Source organism: Carya illinoinensis, chromosome 8 (genome assembly GCF_018687715.1).
Source record: "Carya illinoinensis cultivar Pawnee chromosome 8, C.illinoinensisPawnee_v1, whole genome shotgun sequence".
Taxonomy (NCBI): Eukaryota; Viridiplantae; Streptophyta; class Magnoliopsida; order Fagales; family Juglandaceae; genus Carya; species Carya illinoinensis.
Window position 1 is genome coordinate 3,827,806 of NC_056759.1, and position 25,504 is coordinate 3,853,309.

Here is a 25,504-nt window from a genome sequence, read left to right on the forward strand (position 1 = left end):
AATATAGATAATTTTATTTTTAAAAATTTTTAAAATTATTAAAATATTTTTTTAAATTATATTTTTTCTTTTTTAATAAAAGATTATACATACAATTCTTAAGTAGAGACTGCAAATAGAAATTTTCTTATAGTTATATAATTAGGTCACGTGGGGATCATGTGAGAAGTATGATCTATATATCAATTTTAATTAAAAGGGTTAAGATAACATGGTTTTTGGTAGTAAAAGTAATGGCTATGAATTAAACTACAAAACTCTCAACTTCTTCATTTTGATTTGCAAGTGCATGGAGTCGTATACAATATACATTACAAGCTCCAACATGGCAATAAAAGACTCGAAATCAAATATTACTTCCACATTTCTAACCTCCACAGATCAAATATTTGTAATCAGTTATTTGCTACAAAAATAACAATCTTTTTTTAAATGAATATATTCTCATCGAAAATATAACTTTTCACAAATACTCATTTTTATTATCATTCAGAGGAAGAGATCAAAAGACACTAATGATCAAGCTTTTCCATGCCCAGCTTGGTTTTCCTTAAATTGTCAAAATTCACTTCACCTCCATTTTATTTTATCGGGGTATCCATATATGATTCTACTTCAATTGTAATATATATTTGGATTTCCTGCCTCTTCCTTTTGTTTTTGTTTTTAATGGGTGTGCGTGGAAGTTGGCAACGGCAATCTTTATTAGAGTATAGGCTGCATGCATTAAGTCAATACGTACGGACTTTCCACATTATATATGCCTAGCTAGTACCCTTACATGGGTTTATAGTGCATGCTTAAATAAAAACCTTTAGATTTAAGAACAATATATATTAAAAGTCTTTCATTTTAGGACCCACTATAACTACTGTCTCATTAATTAATTAGTTGATTAAACGATTAATTAGTTAGTACATGATCATATATTCGAATATCGAATGCATTCATGGTTGACTTTATTCGTTTGATTCCTAATCAATTTTTTTCTCCTCCATATATGTATATATTAAGTAGTACTAGCTGCGATTGATTACAAAAAAAGAAAAATTAAGGTACTGCATACATGGTTTGGTAATGATTAAACTTTCATTAATTCTGATGAATCATAGAGCTAGTGCCATGGCTAGCTTGGCTGCATGCGCGCATCACCAACTCAATAACTCCTCTCTGATCATCTGATCTCTCAGGTATGGAAAATTATAATCCATTATGTTCTGGGTCAAATTCTGTGACACCATATCGATAATGCATGATCTTCATGACCGGCCTCCAGATCCTGATCTAGTTTGTTTCTTTGTGATCATACCTAACACACAGACGAGAAAGATCACTTTTTTTTTCACAAGTCGAAGTTGGTACGTACCCATTGACCTTTTGCATGCAGTTGCTGGAGGGGCTAGCTAAATAATTAGAACTTTCTATAATATTATGAATGCTGAACTGTTCCTTAATCAACTAGTTTAGCTTATAATTGGCTCTTTTGGACGTTTAAGTTGGAATCTTGGGGGAAAAGAACAGTGTGGGTTCTAATTAAACTAGATCATGGACTAAGTACTGGTACTACGTACTGCATTATCTTTTGCAACAACTTCTGCTACATTTTCCTCTTGTTGTGATGTGGTCAATTATTAGGTAAACTTGGGAAAACAAAAACTCATGTACAGTTCGAGGAGATAAGATCGATCGTATGAATGTTGGCCAGGCAGCTCTACTATTCCGTCGGTTCTCGAAGTTGGGTTTGTTACCCAAATAGATCAAATCAATTACTATGAGAATATTCGTTTTGGAAAATTAATAAAGGTTTGAAACAATGAAATATATGAATTGTCGATGACTTGTGGAAGGGGGTAGCTAGGGACCCACTTTGATCGATCAGCTCAGCTACTGCGTCCATTTGTAGCTTCTTTATCCATTTTTATAAAGTCACACAGTCTCATTCAAAGAAATTCAGGGCTAAATCCCACATGCCGTTGCTGTTAGCATGCATGCTTCTTCTTTGTCAACAACCATATATATTGACGATTCATCATGTACAATTAATTAATTGGCCTTCCTGCGAAATTTTCTGGTTCATAATTTCTTAGTAAATTATATATATAGTCAATCTTAACTTTTGACGAGATTGATGTAGATTCTTATTGGATATACCTGCATCATGCAAGATAAGAAAGACAGGACTCTGATCTCCTAATTAAGTTATACATTTCCCAGCATTGTCCGAATTTAAGTACGTAATAGATCAAGATCAAGAACCTGCAGGTCATATATATGGACGAGAAATCTCTATGCCAGGAAGGTATAAGTTATCACTAATCATTCCATAATAATTCTAGTAAAGTGCAGTGATGATCAATCCATGCATGCTTATCCAACCTTATCAAGATCGATCACCTTTATACCAGCTCTATTACAATAGTACTCTTTATATAATAAAATGTTGGTCTTCCAGGATGATATAATGCAAAGACCTTTTAAATTTATTTATTTGATTTCTGTTTCCTCCTTTTCTTGGATATCAAAGACAATGTCAATGAATTGATTCTAGGGTTCAAATAAGACAAGCAGAAGCATGTTTTCTTCCTCCCAAAGATATGAGTCCAATTGGTGATTAGGACATTAATTAATTAATAAGCGTAATGTGAGTGCTTTTGAATTTTGATTGTTTTCCTCTTGTTATTTCTCTGTAGGTGCGGTTCCAAACCTCATTAGCCCTCATATTGTATCAAGAAAAACATGTAGGAAAATATTAAATTAGGAAGCCGAGGTCAATACGGTGGTGGGCGATTCTTCTACGAAATGCCAGGCCTGTTTGAACTTGCACTCGATCTAGCTTTTGTTTAAATATTATTATTGCCTCCCCTGCTCATGTATAAATAATATTTAGCCTGGCTCTGTTAGGAATGATATTAAAAAAGAATTAAAAAAAAGAATCAATTAAATACGACACAAGATTTACGTGGTTCATCAATAACGTATTTACGTATACGAAATTGTAGAAAATTTTATTTCAATATCAAAAAATCTTGTTATAAGCGATTTTATATATTAATATGCACATTTATATAATTGGTCAGACTTTAATAAAAATAATATAAATTTAAATTTTAAAAATAGCAAATAGCACTAGAATGCATGTTGGTTTGTAAATTTACTTATACACAATAAAACTCAAACAAAAGTTATTTATATATCCCTGACGTGGATGCATGAGGGCATGATTTGAAATGATACTTCAGATCTGTTGGGAAACTTGGAAATTCTTTTCGACGTGGACTTCTCTGCACCAGTGGAGAAAATTCCTGTCGCTTGCAGCTTGTTCAAATATTGGAGGGATACTGAAATGCTTAATTATACAAGTCTAATATAATGAGGCCTATAATTCCTGCAAAACGACATCGACTTCTTGCAAGCGGGCGGCGCCACCCGCAAATTAAAAAGTGTTAGGTGTGGAACAAGTCAATGTGCGTCCTTAATTACCATGAATACCATCACTTGCCTAAAAATTGCATTCGCTGTCGGTTTATAAGTATTTTGACATCGTCGAAATTGCATGCCTGAAAAGCATCTACCAAGATACTACAGTATTTGCTCATTTTTTTAAAAAAATTATGGGCTTAATTCATCTCTTAAAATCGGTTCAAATATAAAGATTTGTTTCAATCTTATAAATTACATGTCCAAGATCTTATTCACAGTCAATGTGTGATTTATTTCTCAGCATTCTCTTACGTACGTGCAAACCAGGATTTTTCTTGATTATTGTAACTGGATAAGTAGTGTGGACCTCATTCATCCTGTGGTAGGCTTTGACACCATAAAGAAATTTATGGAGTTAACTCATCTCTTAAAACATGTTCAAAAATAAAGGTTTGCTTCAACTTTATAAATATGCTTGATCAAGACCTTGTCTACAAACAATGTAAAATTTATTCCTTAACAATTTTTCTGATTACAATTCTACAATGATCATCACCTTGATTTCCTAAGCTATCCCATGATGTTATATATGTTAACAGTTAATAGGAAGGAAGAAAAAGAAACCTGCTGATTAATATAGGGATTAATGTACCGTACGTTAATATATATATATATATATATATATATATGTATGTATGCTTCTATTGACTGCAGAGATTTTCATAACCGGATTTTATTAATTCTGAGTAACGTACGTGCATGTCATTTTACTAAAATTATAATGGTAAACCATTGGCTTGAAATTGATCACATCCCAAAGGCATATTATTAGGCTATATATGATCTCAAACATATTGCCCTTGCTTCTTCTACAATTTTTTTTTTTCTTTTTATGAAAATTTCACATACCTTGTTAAAAGATGGATGCTAAATATTGTGTCATTAAGGGGTTATTTGTATAGTGAGATGAGATGAGATAGTTTTAGATGAAAATTGAATAAAATATTGTTAGAATATTATTATTGTTTTGGGATTTGAAAATTTTAATTTTTTTATTATATTTTGTGTGAAAATTTGATAAAATTGTAATAATGATCGAGATTGTTTGATTAAATAGTTCAGATCAAATGAGATGAGATTTTTTGTTAAAATTTGAATAAAATATTATTATAATATAAATTTTTAATATTAGTTTTGTTTTGTGATTAAAAAAGTTGAATTGTTTATTATATTTTGTGTAAGAATTTGTAAAAATTATAATGATTATATGAGATGAAATAAGATGAGATAGTTTCGGTATCCAAACCAGCCCGGGGGGGGTTTGGGGGGAAGGGTGGCTTGGATTGGAACATTTATAGGATAATAACGACAAACTAAAGGATGGATGCTTGATCTTCTGATCAATTACCTGCATAATTGGGTTCAAATAATAAACAAAGTGGACCAGAAAAAGGGGTATAATTGAATATGAAAAGAAGAACTTTGTTAAACTTTGTCCAGTTGCATGCTGCTTAATATAGTATATATGGATGAGAGAACTAATCCAAAAAGGAAGAGAGAGAGACCTTGCAAGAACCCTAAAAGAGAGATAGGGTTGAATAGTGAGGAAAGGAGAGAAGGTGACGTGTAAGACTTTTTGTCCTCCTAACCATCACATGACCCACTCTTCCGACCTATAAATCTTGGTCTTCCTTCTCCATTTTTTTCTCAACAATCTCAGACAGCCTTCTCAGATTTTCGCTTTAAGAGAGAGACACAGACATAGACAGAGAGAGATGGGTCGAGCTCCATGCTGTGACAAGGCAAACGTGAAGAAGGGACCATGGTCTTCTGAAGAGGATGCCAAGCTCAAAGCCTATATTGAACAGTATGGAACTGGAAGCAACTGGATTGCTCTTCCTCAGAAAATTGGTACATTCTCGCATAGTCTGAATTTCGTTTGTCTTTGGAAAAAAGCAAGTTCTAAAGAATGATCAGTTTGGCCTTTTGGTTGGTTTAAATTCATGCAGGGCTTAAGAGATGTGGAAAGAGTTGCAGACTCCGATGGTTAAATTACTTAAGGCCCAACATCAAGCATGGTGGGTTCTCTGAAGAAGAAGACAACATCATCTGCAGCCTCTATATAAGTATTGGCAGCAGGTCTCTCTCTCTCTCTCTCTCTCTCTCTCTCTCTCTCTCTCTCTCTCTCTCTCTCTCTCTCTCTCTCTCTCTCTCTCTCTCAGCTCCATAAGTTTTAACAAGAAGTGTTTGTCCCTTTTCTTTGTCCATGATGCTTTGGCCATGGAATAACTCCATGTTTTGGATTCAAATCTCCTTCGATAGGTTTCCTTTTAAGTAATATTTTCTTTCCCAGTTTTTTCCTCGTATTTTGGTCTGATTTAACTCGTGAAGACCCAGCAGCAAGCTACTGTGATGGGCCTTCCCCTCAAAAAATTAATTTAATATCGTGTGACCCGATGGGCCACGTATGATTTAACTCTTTAATTTGTCTGAAGGTGGTCCGTTATTGCGGCCCAACTGCCTGGAAGAACAGATAATGACATCAAGAATTACTGGAACACAAGATTGAAGAAGAAGTTGCTAGGAAGGCGCAAAGAGTCTAACATGAATCGATTTTCATCAATGGGTGCAAAAGATGCAAATGGCATAGAAGATAACTCGTATTCACAAGCCTTAAGCAGCTCGGCCCTTGAAAGACTTCAACTCCATATGCAACTTCAAACCCTCCAAAAACCTTCATCTTTCTACAACAATCCTGCGCTGTGGCCAAAGTTGCATCCCCAGCAAGAAAAGATGATCCGAAGCCTGCAATATTCTTTAAATGAAAATCCTAGCTCTCTGTGGCAACACGACTTTCCTAGTCCTCAGCCTGGGCCAGGCTTCACTGGTGCTACAGTTCCAGAGGGTTTTGCAAAAATCAGCAATACAAAGGCAAATGAATTGGACAATTCTTTGCATTTTACTCCATCCTCGTATAATTCAATGGCCTTTGTCACAGGGAATAATCTAATGGACTCCAGTACTTATGATCCTAAAGCAGATGTTATAGGACAACCTAACGTGGGAGTAGAAGTTTCAGCCTTCCAATCTGAACTCGATGACTTTCTTAATAACAAAACTATGGTTTTCGTACCACAGGAAGATCAGGTGGTTGGATTTGATTGTCTCAGAGAAATCAATAGTTCAAAGGACGACGTGATTTGGTGGTCTAACGACTTCGACACAAAATCCTCAACCTCAAACTCTTGGGACTCCACTTCCGTTCTTCAGACTGAGCCGCCCATGTTTCAAGATTACGAACTATGTTACAAGCTCTAGGTTAAAACATAGGGCCGGAGTGGCGTTACGGCATTTTGTGATTAGCATAAAACGGGGAAGTAGGAGAGAATCTGATGATCACAAGTTCTGTAAATTTTTGTGAATAATTATGTGAATGACCTAAGTGCTTGCTATTTCTAAAGTTTGCTGTGATAATGATATCTTGATATATATATATTAATCTTCTGAGGCTTCAACGTATATATAGCTCCATTAGCTGTGCAGAGATCGATCCCAATGAGATAGCATTGAAAATTATAATTAAGATTATCCTATAAATATCTAGTTTTGGATATATAATTAATGTCAATATGAAACTTCGATTAAAGTGTCTGTAGACTATAAAAATTGAAACCTCGATCGGTTGATTTGGTCGAATTAAATCCACGAATATCTGAAGAATATTGATGCTGACATGTCCTTTGAAAACAAGAGATAGAGAAAGAGAGAGAATATATATGATGACCCTGATGGATCTCAGGACTCAGTAGTGTCCTCGGATTATCAAGTCAGAACACTGAGATAACAAGGATCATGATGATGATGATTAATTAATTCTCTCATGACACATGTCAGTACTGAGAATCATGTGGTTTTATTAAACTGGCAATTCCTAACCCACAGCAACTCTCATGACATTCGGGTTTTTTTATTTGTTTTATGTAGTGTTGTTGTCATTTAGGTGGGGGTAGGGGTGGGACGATGTTGAGAGGAGAAGGAAAAAAAAAAAAAAAAAAAAGAAGAAGAAAGAAAGAAAGAAATGTAGCGCTAGTTTCTCTGCATTCACCGATTCACGAGGAGTGTTCTTTATTTTACTATAAGAATTGATATGCAAATGAATAAATTATCATTAAAAATCGATGGCCTAGCTTCATGGATTTTAATTAGTGTAGAGAAAATTCGAAAACAATATTGTCAATGTTGAATGGGAAGAGACGAAACTAGATTGGGTGGAGTTGATAAGTTCTAGATTTAAAATTACTCTTCATCTGGATTTGTAAAAGGTTAACTGAAAGATTGTACACTCCTAAAATTAGGAGTTTTACTACATACAATTAAAGTCGCGCACTAATCTGCGTACTAATACTGATTTTTTCATACTTAAAAGTTAAATTAGCATTGTTTTCAATAAAATCTACTTTTTGACCAATCACAATAAATTAGTACACATATTAGTGCACAAATGTGCTTGCAACTAGACTTTTTCTAAAATTAGTTCAGATTATGTTTCCCGATAACCATAAAAAATAAATAAATAAATAAAAGAAATGGAGGAATAGCAAGGTTGCAATAGACATAAAAACACCGAATGAAAAGTATTACAGTTACGAAAAGATCTAACAAAATTGATATGGCTTCATATAATATATTATATCTACTTTACAATAAAAATAACTCTACAATATAACATATCATATCTGATACAAGAAAATCCAAGTTAGATATACTAAACTGTCAGATTGCACGTTGATAGCCATGAACTACTTTGAAATGGCATATCAGCGCAAGTAAAGCAAGAAACACAAAAATTTTTCCTTGATTTGAGACAACTTCGAGCACATATCAGTATTTTGGTCATAACTTTGACTATAGGTATCGGATTCAAGCATATGACCCATATTCAAAAAACTCTTTTCAATGTGCACATTATGGCCACCTAGTTGTTTTCTAGCTCAGTGGTGGTCAATAGCTATTTTCCCTTTCAATCATCTAATTTTAGATATTTTTTACCTTTTATGGTAATATTTCATTTCTTTGTTAGGAAGTGATTTTGAATTCGATTTTAGACAAATTGATTCTTTATTTACGTATATATTTTTGGAATGTTTATTGAGTTTTTTCTATTTTTGATAAAATTTTGATATTTTTGGATTTACAATCAGCATGGCTTGTGGATTTGGTTGGAGGAATCTAAGTTTTGATAATTTTTTAATTGAAAACATATTATTTTCTCTGTGTTTTGGGTAACTCTCTTGTTTTTTTTGTCTCGATTATTGAGGAATAATATCATATTGTATGTGGATAAGGTCTTGAGCATGTTTATAAGGAATGAGCAATCCTCTATTGTTGAACCGGTTTTATGAGATTAGTTAGGCTCATAAATTTGTTCATGATATCAAAACCTACCACAGGACGAATGGGAGCCCACACTACTTACCTCATAACAAAAACTAAGAAAAATACTAGTTTGCACGTGAGAGAGAGTGTTGAGGAATTATCTCATATTGCTTGTGGACAAGGTCTTGAATATGTTTATAAGGAATGAGCAACTCTCTCTTATTGAACCGGTTTTATGAGATGAGTTAAATTTATGAATTTTTTCATAATATTAGAGTCTTCCACAGGACAAATAGGAGCCCACACTACTTGCCCTTGACAAAGATTAGTAAAAAATATTGACCTGCACATGATTGAGGTTATTGAGGAATAATTTCACATTATTTGTAGATAAAGTATTGGGCATATTTATAAAAAATGAGCAATCATCTCTTGTTGAACGGGTTTAATGAGATAAGTTAGACCCATAAATTTTTTCATCAACTATCAATTGAAAGTTAAAACTAGCAGTCAAAATTAATTTAAATTATGCCTGTCATCAATATCGAGCTGCATCAATTTGTAGTTTTATGGGACACTACAATCTAATGTCACATCTTAAAATGATAAGAGAATTATAAAAATTGAAATGATAAATAGATTTTTTTTAATTAATATCAACAGTTCTAATCCATATCTTACACATTTCTCTTCGTTGCTTGCAACAGAGGGCCCAAATATTTGGGCTTTCGCTGCACCATTGAGCCCGCGGGGTATTAGATAAATCAAGCAATAGACCGGAAAGCCGTTAAACTTAGTTCTTGGGGGTGAAATTACTATCATGCTTTTTGTAAGCACTCGACTGAAGAAGCGAACGAGAGTTGAAAATTGAAATATAATAATACATTCTTTCTGGTCTCCAAAATGTTATAAATAGTCATTTTAACTCCAAGATATTCTATATTAAACATTTCTAAATTAAAAAAAAAAATCCATATATTTAGATTTCTAATACTAAAGTTCAAATTTTAGCTCCAAATATTATTAACTAATCGAATTTTTTAGAAGCCTAGAAATTTTCTAAAAGCCAAAAATATATTTATTTATTTTAAAATCTTATAATTAATGGATTGAAAGTGCATAAAAATTAGATATATTTTACTAAATTTCCCGTTGAAGTCCAATTCAATGTTATCAAATTAGATTACGTACTCAACACCTACTAAGACGAGATGTTGGTGCCATATGCATGATCGCAGCTTCTTCTTCTTCTTCTTCTCCTCTCTCTCTCTCTCTGCAAGATGGTAGTGCCATGATCTAATATATAGCACAAGACTCATATCACTGATTTCCATTTTACTTGGTGATTAACTCAACTAGAGTCTTGAAATTTTCTCTAGAGCTACCATCAGGTCCAACAGCTTTCAAGGCTGGCCGTTTGAAGCAGGCTTCAGCTTTTTCTCTCATTTTCTTCCCTCGTTCACTCAACAAAGTTAATTCCAGGGCTTTCACAGCTCCATCTTTGGTGAAAACCTCATCCTCAATCCCCATGCCAATGCCCCAAACTGACTCCACAATCCGCCTGTTCAACTTCTGGTCTCCAAAAACTGGCCTGCAAATCATTGGCACCCTAGCCGCAATACTCTCCAAAACAGAGTTCCACCCACAATGTGTCACGAACACTCCTACCGAACGATGTTCTAAGACTTGCATCTGGGGAGCCCAAGGAACAAGTTTTCCTGATCTTGAACTACTCGTCCTTTCTATGAATCCCTCCGGCAGTTTTCCCTCTATATTGCCCCTAAATGACCAAAGGAATGGAATCCCAGTTGCCTCCAGTGCTTCTGCCATTGCCGTGAGCTCATGCGGCGGGAGTGTTATCACCCTTCCAAAGCTAATGTATGCAACAGATGCGGTTTTGTGCATGTCCAACCAATGCAGGCAGCCATGCTCATCAGAAGTGAATGGTGGAGACAACGTTAGGGGAAAGGGACCAATATTGAGAAACTTTTGGAATCTCGACTTGAGCTCATTCACGATTACTGGGTCTAACTCTTCGAACGAGTTTATGGCAACAGCAGTTGCCTGCGGCAGTGCTAATCCCATGTCGTATAACATTTTTGAAAAGGGTGAATCTAAGTTTCCTAACACTATTCCTTCAGGCAAATCGGCTACACCTACTGCCGAAAACCCAGGAATGAAATCAACGATTTGGTCTTCACGTCCTGCAAAAAGGAAAAAGATAGCATCATAATTTAGTAATTTACCAAAAAAGTAGGATAACTTCTTCGTTAATTGAGCCGGCCTGCTAGCTTTTCATTTGTTTGTTCAACAAGTACTACTTTTTCCTTCTCGTTTAATGTACTCTCTAATCTCGTTTCTTCTGTAATTAATTGCAAAACGTTATATGGTCATCGTGACTACTCGAGATCTGGACTTGCAACGGCGCCATTAAATCCTTATGTACAATTAAGAATCCACGACATTGTTACTACTTTGAATAATACTAGATCTCCCGTTGGGAGCGCTTTTTATTTTTTTATTTTTTTTAGTAGTTAAGAAAAAATTATTTAATATTATTATAAATTTTTTATATTTTTTTAAATATTTAAAAGTATTAAAAAAATAATGTGAAAAAAAAAAAAAAAACTTTTTTTGGCCTAGCAGCAACTCCCAGCGGGAGCCCCCAGCGATGGCCGTAGCAGGGTTCTAGTACTTTAGGTGATCTTTTTACTTACTCATGGTCTTCATCTGATCTACCTGATTTTCAAAATTAGTTTGGTTATACAAAATCAAATTTATTTTATCTCATTTTATCATTATAATTTTTCAAATTTTTATATAAAAGATAACAAACAATTTAATTTTTTTTAAATCTTAAAAAAAAATTAATATTATAATAATATTTTATTTAACTTTTAACAAAACATCCCATCTCATATAATCTAAACTATATAACCAAACGAGTTAATAATATTTACGACCATCCTACTGCCGTTTCTATCATGTATCATATATGTGAGGATAATAATACATCTATAATTTTTTTACAATATATTTCACAATCAATCAATGTAAGCATGATGTTTCATTAAAAATGAACTTCAACTGTATAAAATTATCATTAATTAGTATAGAGCTACTGTAAAATCATTATAAGAAAATGCGGATTAATCCTTTTTCAAAAACTGTTGGATTGATGTCAATACAACAATATTAATGCAGGTCTCATAATCGAATGAAGAATATGAAGTCATAAAAACATAGAGATATTAAAGCATACCAATGGCCCTTGGAGTCCGATTTATTAATGATCTAATCTCTATATATACTCTCGAGCCTCGAATTCTCATGATTACGAAAAATACATAGTTCTATCTATATATTTGTGCATGGCATGATTCATTCGTTCAAGAACAGCTCACCGGCATATCCTAGTCTTTGCCGGATAACTTCAGTGTCAACGTGTACGAGAAGGGAGTGAGGTCCGGCGGTCCAAAGCGGGACCCAAGGCACATCCATTTCCTTAGCCATCTTCCCAGCAAACGCAAAAAACGCATCGCTCATAACGCAGTTGATCTTCCTCCCCGCCTCCGCCGCGGCGGCTTCCATAACACTCCTAAAGTTCCCCGGCGTTGCCTTCAGAAACAGCTCCATTGGCTCCATCGGATTCTTGGTAACCACGTAGCCCTCCGCCAAGCCGTCCGGCACGTCGTAGGGCTTTACGTTGTTCTCCTGATTAGCAGAACCGGAGAAGGTGGAGCGGTTGGATACAGCCGTGCTGAAGAACGAGAACTTCACAAATGGTGCTGTGGCCGCGATTGCATTGACGAGGCTGAGGAGTGGGGCTGCATGGCTTCCGAATGGGAACGCTAACACGGCTACGTGTTTTTCCACTTCATTGTTGATGTCTGCCATGGTTCGCCCGGTTAATGGATTGTTGCAGTGGTTGTCTTCCGCACGTAGTTTGTTTAATGGAGAGGTGCAAAGGGCTACTTTGGGTCAATGATTTCGTTTGAGTTTCTGCACAGAATGTGTGGTGACAGTCATGCGATAGACAGAAGAGAGAGATTCTGAGGTTGTTGAGAGAGAAATGGACGGGCTAGAGAGGATGAAAGAGTGCGACTTCGTCCTTTACGACCACAAAGGTTGGCAACTGGCTAGAGTCATCGCCGCTTTAAAGGTCAAGGCACTGCCACGTTACCAATTTTTTACCTATTGATTTCATTTTTCTACCCTCAAATGTGGTCTTGTTCTTGGTTGAATACGATTGATGGATTCCCCTTCCTCGTCTTCTTTCCTCATTATTAGAGATGAACGAATTTCAAATGCTCTAATTAATTCTTATTTGGACTGAATAATTCAAATTAATTCAATTTATGGTGAAATAGTGATACATCAATTGATGGTTAAATTAATTCAAATTAATTCAAGAAGCTGACAAATTAGTCATGGTGATGCGCATGTAATGTGATGTATCATTATGTCACCATGACGTACTATATATGTTATTAATTAATGTGAAGGCTAGCTCTAGTACCTCATCGTGACTAATTAGTAAATATATATATATATATATATATATATAAGTTTTTACCATTAATGTATGACTTTAATAAATAAACGTCACAGTAAATACGATGCTTACGCGCCGATTTCTTATATTTATAAGCACACAATCTACGAAATTTTTTTCTGTTCACTCTCTTATAAGAAAAGCATGTACAGCCATTGCTTAATGCATGTACGGAATAAATTAGAATATAAAAATATTTTAGTCATAAATAGATTATATAAAAATAAATTTACAAACTAATGTGACTTAATATCATATGTTAAATTGTAAAATTATTTTTATTATAAAGTAGATCTAACGGATTCCATGAAACAACGTCAGTTTATGAGTTTACTTTTATATAATCTTTTTATGTCTGTATAGCAGTTATCATTATAATAATGTTAGATATAGTTAGAGGTGTAAATCGGTCCGATCTAGTTTTGGGGGTGATCGACCATTTTCGGTCCATTTTTTCCGGAATGGGCTGGACCAAACCAAACTTCCATAGGGAGCAATTTGGTTGGTCCGGTCCAGTTATTTTTTAATTTTTTTAAATAAATTAATAACAAAATTTATTTAAAATTTTAAATTAAAATTAAGTAAATTATTAATATAAATTATGTAACTAACTCATTAAAAATATTTTATATAATCAATAATAATAAATTTTAAAAATATTTTATATAATCAATAATAATAAATTAAATAAAAATTACATCATTAATTTTTATTAAAAATATTTTAAAAATATATAGGAATTTGGTTCAATCCGGTCCAAAATTTATAAATTCCGAGACCGGACCAAATACTACACTTTCTAGGACTAAGACCGATTAGTCTAGAGTTCGGTCCTGATCGGATCAACCAACTTACACCTCTAGATATAGTCATAGATTATGTAAGTATCAAAGTATCGTGTACTCTTTTTTTTTTTAAGAATGGAATCTATATATTATTAAAAAATTATTATTTTTTATATAAATTTTATATTTATTTACTTTTTTTTAATGAAGTAACTTACGTTGTAAATATCCATTTTTCAATAAATTAACATCGACTAAAAGCAGGGGGAGTGCGTACGTACGTAGTTGATCCCACCGCTCTAGCCTCCACTGATAAAGGCTAAAATAGAGGCGCCTCTCCGTTGATTTAGGTAGTATTTAATCTCCCACGAATTGCGCCATTAATAATGGAGTATGCAATTCTCATTTCCACTTATAATATTGTAAAATATTTTAAAAGAATTTATGTGTTAATAACCACATTAATAACAACCATTTAAATAAAATAAGTGTTATAGATAAAACAAATTACATAAAAGCAAATTTAGAAACAGATATGGATTTCATATGATCCGTTAGATCTATTTTACTTTATAATATAATATATTACATCGAAATAAATCATTTTGTAGATTTACTTTTATGCAATCACTTTGTGGCTAAAATATTTATCTTTAAATAATATCACATAAGAATTAAATTGTATAATTAAAAATAATGAGATAAAGAGTAGCATTTCTCAAATTTATATGCCAAAGTAAATCTTTGGCCTATGAAGATGATGACCATTCATTGAATATGCTCCCAATTCAGGATTAGCTATCATGCCGCCCCCCCCCCCCCCCCCCCCCCAACCAAAAAGCATTGACCATTCGCTCCATATATATAGGCTTTCAAAGTACTTTTAATGTATACAACGGGAAATGTAAGACTCACGAAAACACAAATACATAAAAATGCTTGAAAAGATGCAAAGAAAAGCCATATTCTTAGGAAAATACAAATAGAAAAATATGGGAATCATTATATATCGAAAGTGGGTGCCACCCCCACATGGGTAATTCAAACTTTATATATGTTACCCCGGCCACAATCCACAAGTACTGCTCCCAACTTCTTAATTTGCAAATGCTCTTATGTGCCTCTGTACGTGCAAATTATTAAGTCACCCTGCCCTCATGAAGTCCGTAATGAAACCTTCGGAATTTCTCCAAATGCGCATGTATTTGTGCACCGTCACTACTATTTTTCTCGGCCTCCTAATCTCAAGCACCCACGCCGTCACAAAGCAAGGCCAGTACCCAAGCCTCGCAAACCAATTCTTGGCACCACACAATGCTGCTCGCTCTTCCCTTAGACTGCGGCCATTAATGTGGGATCCAAAACTGGCACGCTACGCACGATGGTACGCCAATCAAAGGCGCTTTGACTGTGCTTTGAGGCACTCTAACGGGCCCTATGGCGAGAACATCTTCTGGGGAATTGGCAATGGCTGGACACCATCTCAGGCAGTGACGGCATGGGTTTCGGAGCGAAAGTGGTACAATTACCGGTCAAACTCTTGCGCCAGTGGACAGATGTGTGGGCATTTTACTCAGATAGTGTGGAGAACAACGAGGAGAGTTGGGTGTGCCAGGGTGATTTGTTCTGGTGGTCGAGGTGTGTTCATGACTTGCAACTACGACCCTCCTGGAAATTATATTGGCGAAAGGCCATATTGATCAGATCATCGATGTTTTTAGTTATGCGTGCATGCATAAGATATTGCGGGCCGGCTACTGTGAGTGTGCTCATAAGGCTTTTGTTTTATAATATTGTTTGTGCATAGCAGCTGCCAGTTGCAGCCAATTTTCATGGACAGTGAGCGTTGGGTCCTGACAACGCGGTCAGCTTGTGAATTTCCTGCATCTGTGCCATCCAACATGTCGTCTGAGGTTTTATGAGTTCCTTCATGGGCTATCTAGTACCTTTTTAATTGGTTCGTTCTAGAAAACATGTAGAATCTCGTGATCCACGAACATCGACTGTGTTGACGGCCCAATACGTGGCTCTAAATAAAAGGTTTTCTTTAATTATCAGCAAATATGATCTTTGATTATCAACGCGTTACGCAGCTTGGAATTTTCAGACCGATATCTCAGACATATTTACAGGATCAGTTTATTTATTGAATGCCCATTTATTCTGGAGCGGTTGCGAGTAGAATAGAAAGGCCCATTTGTAAATTTGTAATGGTAAATAATAGGCTGGAGGTATGTTTTCCCAAGAATGCGTTATCATATCCATGCATGCGTTGTCTGAAAAAGACTTAGTCACTAATATTAAGGCCCGTTTGGATGTTGAATTAAATTGAAATGAGTTGAGTTCTTTATAAATAATATTGAATTGAGATTAAGTGAATTTTGTAAAAGTCACCTAAAATGAGTTTAGATGTATTTATGAAAAATTGAAAAAAGTTATAGATTTCTCATATAAAAAATTATTGAATTGAAAAAAAATTGTGAATCTCACATGTAAAGAAATTTTGAATAGAAATAAATTTAGTGATTAGAGGGTTTGGTGTTCAGATGTAAGACTTAACTTCAACTTAAAATTAGACTGAATTAATTTCAGTTCAGTTCAATTTACAAACGGGCTAAAGCTTCCGGTGATAATCATATCAATGTGGTACACACACATTGAGTGAGTGATCGCTCCACGGCCAGCTAGCACCTCACATTCCCAATCCTCAGATTTCGCATCATTGGTGTGAAATCATGCATAAGTCAGCCAGGTACAATAAGTCAAAAGTAGGGGTTTATGCATGCCTAGTGATAATCAGCCAGACAATTTAATTAAAAGACGCACATGCATGACGGCCGTGGATTGGGACCGATGGTTTTTCTTTTTTCTTGTTTTCCAGAAAGTACAAGCTATTTTCCTTTATATATAATATGTTCTTCATGTTTTGTGGTGTTTAGATCGATTGGGGAAGGTAACTGACATTTACTTCGCTCTGGGCATCATCGGTTTTTTGTTTTTACTTCTGCTTTTGTCTCTTAAATGCTTGCTCTTAGACAGAAGCTTCTCCAAGTGTTGCCTGCTGGCTTGGTTTCCAATCATGTGTTGTAAGCTTTGTTCTTGTAAATAATGCTCGCACGGGTAGAAAATCCAAGAACGAACTTTACATATTTGATTTTTAACACGCATATATAGACAAGCTAGAATGTTGTTACATGATGATGAAACCATTTTTTCCCCCAAACTTATTCACCATAACTAATTATTAATTAAGCTGGCTCGACCTCTAGCCTCTAGGTGAGCACAGTACTCGGGCCCCCAAACAATGACTCATGTACAGACATAACAAAGGTTTTCTAATGATATATATATTGATGATATCATAGAGAGGATCCTATTCTATTCTAACTTCAATATGGTCGCTCGCCAATATAATTACCAGGTGGATCATAGTTACATGTCATAAACACATCTCCACTGTCACAAACAACACGAGCACAACCAATTCTTCTTGTATCCCGCCATACAATTTGGGTGTAGTGCCCACACATTTGACCAGCCACGCAAGTATTCGTCACATAGGTATAGTACTTTTCTTCAGCAGCCCATGTATTCACTGCATCATATGGAGTCCACGTCGAGCCTTGACCCCAATATATGTTCTCTCCAAGCTTGAACTCACCCTCCGGGAAAGAATGTTGTAACTTGCAGTCGGCTTTTCTTTGTCCACCCCACCATCTTGCATACTTCTCAAGCTGGAAATCCCACATCAGCGGTGCCTCCCACTTGTATGCCCTGACCAAGTTGTGTGCAAACAGGAATTGCAGAGACTCAGCAACGCAACCCCAGCATAGTTGCTTAGAAACTTTGTATATGGTCTCATTTTCCGGTCTTTTTACGGGAGTTTTGGATGCTGGCGAAGATTGGGAAGTGACCTGGTGGTTGTGGCTTAATGTGACTGTGAACAAGAGGAAGACAGAGAGAAGCAAGGAGGGTCTCATTTCTTACACAATTTTCGAGAAGATATTCTGGCGAAGAAGGTGAAAGACAGGCATTAGTGCCTGGAATATATACTCTGTTGGTGAAGGTGTTCTCGTGAAGTACTTATGTTGCTCCCGTGAGCTCTTTGTTGTTTGTATTATGGGACATTAGAGCCCACCATGGTGCATTCTAGAACTCACTATGTGGCCTAGGAATTCCATACACATTTTAGCAGAAGGGCATTTTCTGGCATAAGTACTATATACACAGTACTTGGCATCGGACGCATTCCACAAAATTTCCAAACCACTCAACTATTTGGTTACCGGTAATCGAGTGTGAGTAGCGGTGAAATACATCCAGAGTGTTATTGAAAAATAATTTTTTCTTGTATATTTTAAATTCATTCACTTTTTATTTAAAAAAAATATATATGTAAAATTTCTACATCTTAAAACTATATAAATTATTTAAATTTTTGCATCATAGATGGATAGAGTAGATTCAGAATTTTGTTTCAAGGCAGAAAATTAAAATGTGGAAAATGAAAATTAATGAGTTTGACATGTTAAAAGGGTATTTGAGAAAACCAAAAAAAATAAATAAATAAATTAGTTCGCTCTGATTTCAAATGAATTATGGGAATCGAATCAACCCAAATTTGAAGGAGCTCTAGTGTTTTCATTTTTATGAAAGCAAGATTAAATATTTAGTACTTCTTCTAATGTAAACACGGACACACTGGATCAAGAGGTCATATGATGTCAGTTGAGTTGATGTTAGAAGCATCACGTGACTTTACTATGTCGAGGGACACGTGTAACGTGATGAGTTCCGCCACGCAATGTTGGCAGACCATGAAATTCCCAAAAAGGACCAGTCAGTCGATAAATTAACCGTCAATGTCGAACCAGAGAAAAAAAAAAAAAAAAAAAAAAAAAAAAAAAACGTTCTCTTCTGGCGCTTCCTTTGCTTCCATCGCTGTAGCTTTTGCGATTCCTAAATAAGCTTTACTTCTGGGGATGAGGGGATCGCCGACATGTCTTCCTTTCCTTTCTATTCATCCTCTTTCCTCATCACACCGTTCCTTCTCCGTTCCAAGATCTCCGCCGCTCCTACCATCCGAACCACATTCTTAGTTTTATTTTCGCCGCCATCCTCATTTATAATCCGATCCGCGTAAATTCGCCGCCTTCTTGTTGTTAGGGTTCCGATTTTCGAAACCGAAGCCCATTGCGGAGCTGCACTCGCTGTCCGTGAGCTCGAGCAGGATGGAGTGTTTGAGGAAGATTTCCGGCGGCTGGTTCAGGAGCAACCAGCGCAATGGCGTGACTAAGGTTGAGGTCGAGACTGGCGGCGTGGATATTTTCAATGCAGCGCAGAGGGCGGTCCCGGACCACCTCGTCATCATGATTGATGGCCTCGCAGGGGAAGGTATATGTGTATATGAATCGTTGTTGATTTGTTGTACAGTTAAATTTAAAGTATTGAAGATTTACCGATAAAAAAAAATTTAAAGTATTGAAGATTTGAGTGTGAACCATTAATGGATTTTCTTGATTAAAGTTTGTGCTTGATTGGGCTAACGAATAACGAAGCATATGAAATATGAATGTGTTTGTGAACCTGTGCGTGTGTGCTACATGGTGAGGTTACTTTGAGTACCTAAATTTTGGGGGGGAGTTCAGTAGATAAATACTTATATTGCAATAATATTTATAAGAAAGGTTTCGCATTGGGTTCAGAAACTTGTTTGTTTGAAAAAAATGGGGAAAACTTTGTAGGAAAAAACTTTAAATTCAGGTAAGTGTAACCTATAAAAGATTTCTGGTAAGTGTATCGGATTTGGAAATGTACTTAAGAATCATGGCCGAATTTGGGCAAATATCATTAAAAAAAATAGAATAATCTAGGCTGTCCAAAATCTTGAATAGGCTGAGTTGAGTTGGATCTAGGATGGAATTTTTGTGGCTAGCTGCTTCGTGAATGAAAACTTGCTCATCTTTTTTTTTTTTTCCTCATGAACGTTAATGCGAATTCTAATACTTATTCGACAGCTCTTTTAACTTTGTTACTTTTTGGTTTCACTTTGGAATTGGTGTAAAATATGTTCATTACTAAGCCTTCTGAAGTCTACAAATTCTCACCTCCCCTTTTGCCTTCCAATGGCTCTATGTGCTTGTGTTGACTGAAAACGTAATTGCTTTTAAACTGATATCTTTTAAACAGGAAGTAAATTCAATTCTTCAAGACTCGCATACCTGAATTTCCTGGCTTTTGTTGCTATTGTTTTACTCACCGAATTACCTATGTTTTTTATATTTACACCATAAACAGCCAAAATAGCAGTTGACCCCTTAAACTAACAAATTTTGGAACTTTGTACCCTCAGTTAGGAGTTAAGACCTCGCTGTTATGACCAAGGAAAAATAAGGCATGTTGTACAATCTTAACGACAATATGTTAACTGGGAGTACAAATTACCAAAATTTAGAAGTCTAGGGCGCCAACTGCCAATTTTGAACAAATTGAAAAAATGGTGGTAACTTTGGGGTTGAAAGATGTAATTTTATATTTGTTTTTTCTCTCACTTGTGTAGTTTAAGTTTTTGTCTGCCCAACTCTATTAGGATTTATGACACAGTCTGATAGACATGAAACCTGATCTTCACCATGGCTGATATCTGCTATGGAAGGCTGTCCCTGAAGATTGTAGTTCCCCAATGAAATGTCCAACCATAGGAGGCCAATATGGACAGCCTAAAGTTGACATAACTTCTATGAGTATCAAGTCGGAGAGTCACATATTGCGGATCGAGGCCTTGACTTGTATTTACTGAGAAATTTTATTAGGGCAAGTTTAGTTCTTCTGCCATTTACCCAACTCCATTGAATGTTCAAAACTTAAAATTTGGACGTGTTAAGAAGAAAATGTTCCTGTGTGGATATCAATGAAGACATCTTCTGTAGAAAGGTATTCGAGAAATAGCTTAAGATACTTATTTGGATTTCTTAAGACAAGTTACTCCTTCGAAATCTTACAATTGAGTGCAAATCTATGCATCACACAAAAGAATCAATAGGGCCATAGGCTCAGTGGGAAACTCGATGCACCTGAAAATTCCTTCTCTGTCATTTGTCACATACAAAGAAAATGAAATGACGAATTCCAACCTGTGGTGCACATCTTTGAACAAGATACCATCATGATAGATGGAGATAGGAAGGGAACAGACAACAAACAATTTGGAACAAACAAATAGCAATGTGGAAAACATATTTTTGGCTTTATGGTGGATAACCAAGCCTTAACCATTTGTAGTATCTTCCTTGGGACCCGTGGTTGTAGGCATTGGGATTATGCGAAGCACTGTACATCTTCTTTTGGAATCTATCAGGAACCTGGGTTGATGAATTTTGGAGACACAGAAGCTAATCATCAAGTGGATGAATAGCCACGTGGATCTTTATTTTCTGTATAATTTTTGCCCTCAGAGCTACATACAATTGAGAATTACTAGTGAGACTGCATAATCAGACCATGCTCTATTGGTAATTGCAAAGTAGGTTTCACCTTACCATTCACTCTCTTCGATATATTTGCTATCAACTACAACTTCCTCTGGATCCTCCATTTGTGATGGAACCCCTGATTTCTGTGTTAGCAGACTTGATAAAGTTTTGCAGAACTGATCATTAATGCAGGATTAGCTCGGTGGGAAGACTCTAATCCACAAATATAAATAAGTTAGGAATATATTCATCATACCTCTTCATAAACTTGCAGGTCCCCTGAAGATTTTGATACTTCTATCACACAATCAGTCGGTGCAACCTCAATCACCTGTAATTTTCCAGGGTGGTTAGAGACCTTGATGTCTTATATTGCGTGGACAGTAAATGACAAGTGCTTACCTCTGCTGATATGTCGAGATATGATCTAGAACATCTAGTCATCTTTTGTTTTGGATGCATCCTTATCTGATTTGGTGTAGAGTAGTCATTAAATGTGCCAGAAAAGAGTTTTCTTGGAGAAAAGGGAGGGGGGCGCGGAAGGAGTGTTTGGGTTGAAGAATAGAAGTATAAGCAGACTGTACCTTATGATGTTTTGTTCTTTCTACTGACAAACTCACATCTGTTGCTGCAGCTTCAATTTTCTTCACGGTTTCATTTATTGTATTCTTGGATCCAAACATTGTTGTCTGCTTATATTTACTCTAAATTGGAAAGAAAAACGTGATTTAGGTAAAAAAATGAACTAAAGAAACTTTTATTATAGTGACTCATGTTTTGAATTTTAAACTTGCCTTCTCTTCAAACAGACCCGATAAATCGAGATCATGTGACATGGCAATTAACTTGAAGGCATTTATGAAACTTGAGGAGTTGGGATTGTTTGCCTCTGAGGCAATCTCCTGCTGAGGATTTCAGGTAGTTAGGTCCATTTATGAATCTCTCTATCTTACTAATGGAGCAAGCTTTTACCTCAATCGAATCAAAAGCAGCATTAACATCCTCCAAGTGAATTATTTCATCGCCTTCATATCCACAAGCTGGCACATAATCTTTTTGAAACCATTTGTCTTCGACAATATCTGGTATGGTCATTCGCTGTGTTGGTGAAATAAAAGAAGAAATATACATAATTTTGTTCAATATATTCAGAAAATGGTTATTATATTAGAAAGTTCGAAGGTTATTTACACTTTCAGGATTTGTATCAAGTATTCTGGAGAGTAGTTTCTTTTGGTCTTCAGTAAACCATTCTGGACATGTGTATTCTGCTCTGCATATCTTTGTACAAACATACACATCAGGTAAGTGCAACTGTTTGTATTGGACGCTGAATTTATACATTTTCATTTGAAGCTACCTTCTTGTACAAGTTTATCAGGTTGCTGTCATCAAAGGGTAGATGACCGGCAAGTAACTCAAATAGGATCACTCCACAAGACCAAACATCGGCAGCTGCTCCATCATAACCCTTATTCGTAAGCAGCTGTGTGCATGAATAATTGAAGCATTAGCCGTAGGAGAAAAGCAGGCATAAGTTTAATTGTGCAATTGTCATCAGTATTTGTGAGGAAACTTGCAGCTAGTACTCACCTCAGGTGCCACATAGCTTGGGGAGCCACAAGCGGTGGTTAGAGTGCAACCGGGCTGTTAATTTATCAGAACTTCAGTCACTCATCCATTGGACTTGTCAAGTCCCAGGAACTCAACTGTGTGTAAAATAAAAAAGAAAAGATGATGTGCATGGGAGGCTTAAGGTTGCTACCTTCTGCAGTGCACTTAGTCCAAAATCAGATACTTTGAGATTTCCCTTCTGATCCAGAAGCAGGTTCTCTGGCTGTATAGCATGCCAAAATCCCAGTGAGAGTTTTGAGAACTCTGTTTGATACTAGAAATTTGATTTACAGGGCAATGGTAGATTGCATTGACTGACCTTCAGATCTCGGTGATATACCCCATTGTTATGGCAATAGTCGACTGCATCAATCAACTGCTGGAAAAGCCTTCTTGCTTCGCGTTCCTCTAGCTTCTTGGCATAAGACTGGGTGAACAGATTATGGAATATTAGAATTTTCTCTAAAACAAAGCTACCCTAAAAATCACGTTTGGATACCAGATAAATGATATAGATTAATTCAAAGATTTTGCACCATTTTGTCTGTGAGTTGTCCTCCTGGTACGTATTCCATGACTATGTAAATCTTCGTCTTTGTGCCGAGAACCTGTGCACGGGTTTTGGGCGCAGAAAGTAGAAACAGGGATGAGAAGGCTAAACTGTCCTTAGTCGTCAGTGACGTAGTAAAATTCAACTACTAAATTCAGAAACTTCCAAACACACCTCATGTATCCGTACGATGTTTGGGTGATGCAGTAGCTTCATTGTTCTTATTTCTCTTTTTACCTGAAACAGAAGGAATATCAACCAATTTATGGGAAAGAAGAAAAACTACGAATTCTTCCAATGAAGGGGGTGAAAGAAAGAAAGGAGAAAGAAAATGGAAATATGCCTGGTACTTGAGATCGCTTTCCATGACCTTGTGCTTATCGATGGTCTTGATTGCAACATATTGGCCGTTGGTGCTGTCAACGGCTAGCTTAACCTTGGCGAAACTACCTTCTCCAATTGTCCGGCCAATCTTGTACTTCCCTATGCTATTGGCAGGAAATGCCATTTTCTGATTAGAAATCGAAGAAAAGAAATGAAAATAAAAAGAGCAGGGAAAGTTCCAATAACGTCTCCTCCTCCTCCAGCAACCACCGTCTTCTACGCCCCTTGCAAATGCTTCTTGTACCCGCTCTGCTCGACAAGTATATCCTTGTCAAAACCGGATGCTGTCCTATCTCTTTTGGGGGAGAGCTCGTGCTCCTTCACTGCTGTTAGCTCGTGCTCCTTTGCTATAACTGCCATACTCGTGGTTCTCATTTCCTTACATGGATGATTTTGCTTTGTCAATATCAGAAAATATGCGTATGTATATTGTTTTAAGAGGCTAGGAAGCGTTCCTTCTTTTATATTGTGAGGCTTTTGCAATTGCAATGTATTGGGAGGACGATGACTGGTTGGTTGGTTGGTTTGAATAATATGAATGTTTTGAATGGAAGATAGCCGTTGATATCAACACCTTCAGCATGCCTGTAAATTCAAGTCTTTTTTTTATTTTTTCCCGGGATAATAGTCCACTCTCCAAATCAATTAAAGCTTTTAACTCGACATTATTTTCTGCAAATCATTGCAGCCACACTGGCCGGGCGATTATATCAATAATTGAAAGAAAAAAACAAAATTATTGTGGAAACGTGAATGAACGTTTCTGATACACATAATTATAAGCTAAACATTGTCTGTTGTCCTCGTATTATATGAATATTTGAAGGGATAGTTTCATAGTTGTCCCCATCTTAAAATTTAAAATAGGAGAGAGATAGGACGCATGAAGCGCGTAGTATGCATCATTTTGTGTTTAATTATATATATATATATATATATATATAGAGACAGAAATTATAAAGAATGTTGTCGATTTCATGCCCATTCATTAGTTTCTTTTTTGTTCTTAAATTAATACACGAGAGAAAAATGGATTGTAAAAATATGGAAAATACTAAATATATTTAAGAAAAATTTACAAAAAATTTATTTTTCCACATTAGTTATTAATATGATGAAAATTATAAATTTTAAAATTTAAAATTTAAAATTTAAATTAAAAAAAAAATAATAAAATGAATTTTATAAATAAAAATATAAATAAAACTGTAAATACACGCAACACTACTCTAAAAATACATCATGCATGCAACTCCCAATTAGCCCCGTGGAAGCTGGAAATTATGGCCGTTAATGGAGCCGTCGGACGTACACGCATCTGGCTATGAGTAATGCTACATACAGTCAT

The 25,504-nt window shown here is 35.7% G+C and overlaps 5 protein-coding genes and 1 long non-coding RNA gene across 9 annotated transcripts; 3 read left to right on the forward strand and 3 right to left on the reverse strand.

The window, feature by feature from the left end:
• The first annotated feature begins 5,024 nt into the window (after nt 1–5,024).
• On the forward strand, nt 5,025–6,918 carry LOC122319230 (transcription factor MYB36-like). The gene is made up of 3 exons (XM_043137200.1): nt 5,025–5,331; nt 5,430–5,559; nt 5,916–6,918. Exons 1-3 carry the CDS (start codon nt 5,196–5,198, stop codon nt 6,736–6,738), a joined length of 1,089 nt encoding a protein of 362 aa, XP_042993134.1. The 5' UTR covers nt 5,025–5,195; the 3' UTR covers nt 6,739–6,918.
• A 2,994-nt stretch (nt 6,919–9,912) lies between these two features.
• Nucleotides 9,913–12,934, reverse strand: LOC122318051 (flavonoid 3-O-glucosyltransferase-like). Its single transcript, XM_043135178.1, has 2 exons — nt 12,201–12,934; nt 9,913–11,000 (listed from the first exon to the last, which is right to left on the reverse strand). The coding sequence occupies exons 1-2, from the start codon at nt 12,691–12,693 to the stop codon at nt 10,132–10,134; spliced, it is 1,362 nt and encodes a 453-aa protein (XP_042991112.1). The 5' UTR covers nt 12,694–12,934; the 3' UTR covers nt 9,913–10,131.
• Nucleotides 12,935–15,139: 2,205 nt separating this feature from the next.
• On the forward strand, nt 15,140–16,198 carry LOC122318238 (pathogenesis-related protein PR-1-like). The gene has a single exon (XM_043135444.1). It carries the CDS (start codon nt 15,252–15,254, stop codon nt 15,834–15,836), a length of 585 nt encoding a protein of 194 aa, XP_042991378.1. The 5' UTR covers nt 15,140–15,251; the 3' UTR covers nt 15,837–16,198.
• Nucleotides 16,199–17,257: 1,059 nt separating this feature from the next.
• On the reverse strand, nt 17,258–18,188 carry LOC122317973 (pathogenesis-related protein PR-1). Its single transcript, XM_043135071.1, has one exon. The coding sequence runs from the start codon at nt 18,114–18,116 to the stop codon at nt 17,526–17,528; it is 591 nt and encodes a 196-aa protein (XP_042991005.1). The 5' UTR covers nt 18,117–18,188; the 3' UTR covers nt 17,258–17,525.
• Nucleotides 18,189–18,672: 484 nt separating this feature from the next.
• LOC122318376 lies at nt 18,673–22,967 on the forward strand. Its single transcript, XR_006244809.1, has 2 exons — nt 18,673–19,530; nt 21,883–22,967. It is a non-coding gene; the product is annotated as an uncharacterized LOC122318376 (long non-coding RNA).
• On the reverse strand, nt 21,073–24,657 carry LOC122318375 (CBL-interacting serine/threonine-protein kinase 21-like). Of its 4 annotated transcripts, none has more exons than XM_043135660.1 (15): nt 24,116–24,646; nt 23,947–24,009; nt 23,759–23,830; nt 23,542–23,649; nt 23,374–23,445; nt 23,202–23,255; nt 22,969–23,094; nt 22,800–22,889; nt 22,581–22,706; nt 22,403–22,513; nt 22,193–22,312; nt 22,011–22,076; nt 21,865–21,939; nt 21,675–21,784; nt 21,073–21,592 (listed from the first exon to the last, which is right to left on the reverse strand). In XM_043135660.1, exons 1-15 carry the CDS (start codon nt 24,278–24,280, stop codon nt 21,535–21,537), a joined length of 1,416 nt encoding a protein of 471 aa, XP_042991594.1. In that variant the 5' UTR covers nt 24,281–24,646; the 3' UTR covers nt 21,073–21,534. The 4 variants fall into 4 exon arrangements, with proteins under 4 accessions (XP_042991594.1, XP_042991595.1, XP_042991598.1 ...); XM_043135661.1 differs by having other exon boundaries at nt 22,403–22,510; nt 24,116–24,640; XM_043135664.1 differs by lacking the exons at nt 21,073–21,592; nt 21,675–21,784; nt 21,865–21,939; nt 22,011–22,076; nt 22,193–22,312 and having other exon boundaries at nt 22,581–22,690; nt 24,116–24,657.
• Between the last annotated feature and the right edge of the window lie 847 nt (nt 24,658–25,504).

What these genes read in the sequence shown, in the direction of transcription:
- LOC122319230 (XM_043137200.1), top strand. Translation starts at nt 5,196, where the DNA reads ATGGGTCGAGCTCCATGCTGTGACAAGGCAAACGTGAAGAAGGGACCA. An exon ending in TGCTCTTCCTCAGAAAATTG is followed by an intron (nt 5,332 to 5,429) that starts GTACATTCTCGC and finishes AAATTCATGCAG; the next exon opens with GGCTTAAGAGATGTGGAAAG. An exon ending in TATATAAGTATTGGCAGCAG is followed by an intron (nt 5,560 to 5,915) that starts GTCTCTCTCTCT and finishes ATTTGTCTGAAG; the next exon opens with GTGGTCCGTTATTGCGGCCC.
- LOC122318051 (XM_043135178.1), bottom strand. Translation starts at nt 12,693, where the DNA reads ATGGCAGACATCAACAATGAAGTGGAAAAACACGTAGCCGTGTTAGCG. An exon ending in GCAAAGACTAGGATATGCCG is followed by an intron (nt 11,001 to 12,200) that starts GTGAGCTGTTCT and finishes TCCTTTTTGCAG; the next exon opens with GACGTGAAGACCAAATCGTT.
- LOC122318238 (XM_043135444.1), top strand. Translation starts at nt 15,252, where the DNA reads ATGTGCCTCTGTACGTGCAAATTATTAAGTCACCCTGCCCTCATGAAG.
- LOC122317973 (XM_043135071.1), bottom strand. Translation starts at nt 18,116, where the DNA reads ATGAGACCCTCCTTGCTTCTCTCTGTCTTCCTCTTGTTCACAGTCACA.
- LOC122318375 (XM_043135660.1), bottom strand. Translation starts at nt 24,280, where the DNA reads ATGGCATTTCCTGCCAATAGCATAGGGAAGTACAAGATTGGCCGGACA. An exon ending in TTGATACAAATCCTGAAAGT is followed by an intron (nt 22,707 to 22,799) that starts GTAAATAACCTT and finishes TCACCAACACAG; the next exon opens with CGAATGACCATACCAGATAT. An exon ending in TATATCGAAGAGAGTGAATG is followed by an intron (nt 21,593 to 21,674) that starts GTAAGGTGAAAC and finishes AATTGTATGTAG; the next exon opens with CTCTGAGGGCAAAAATTATA.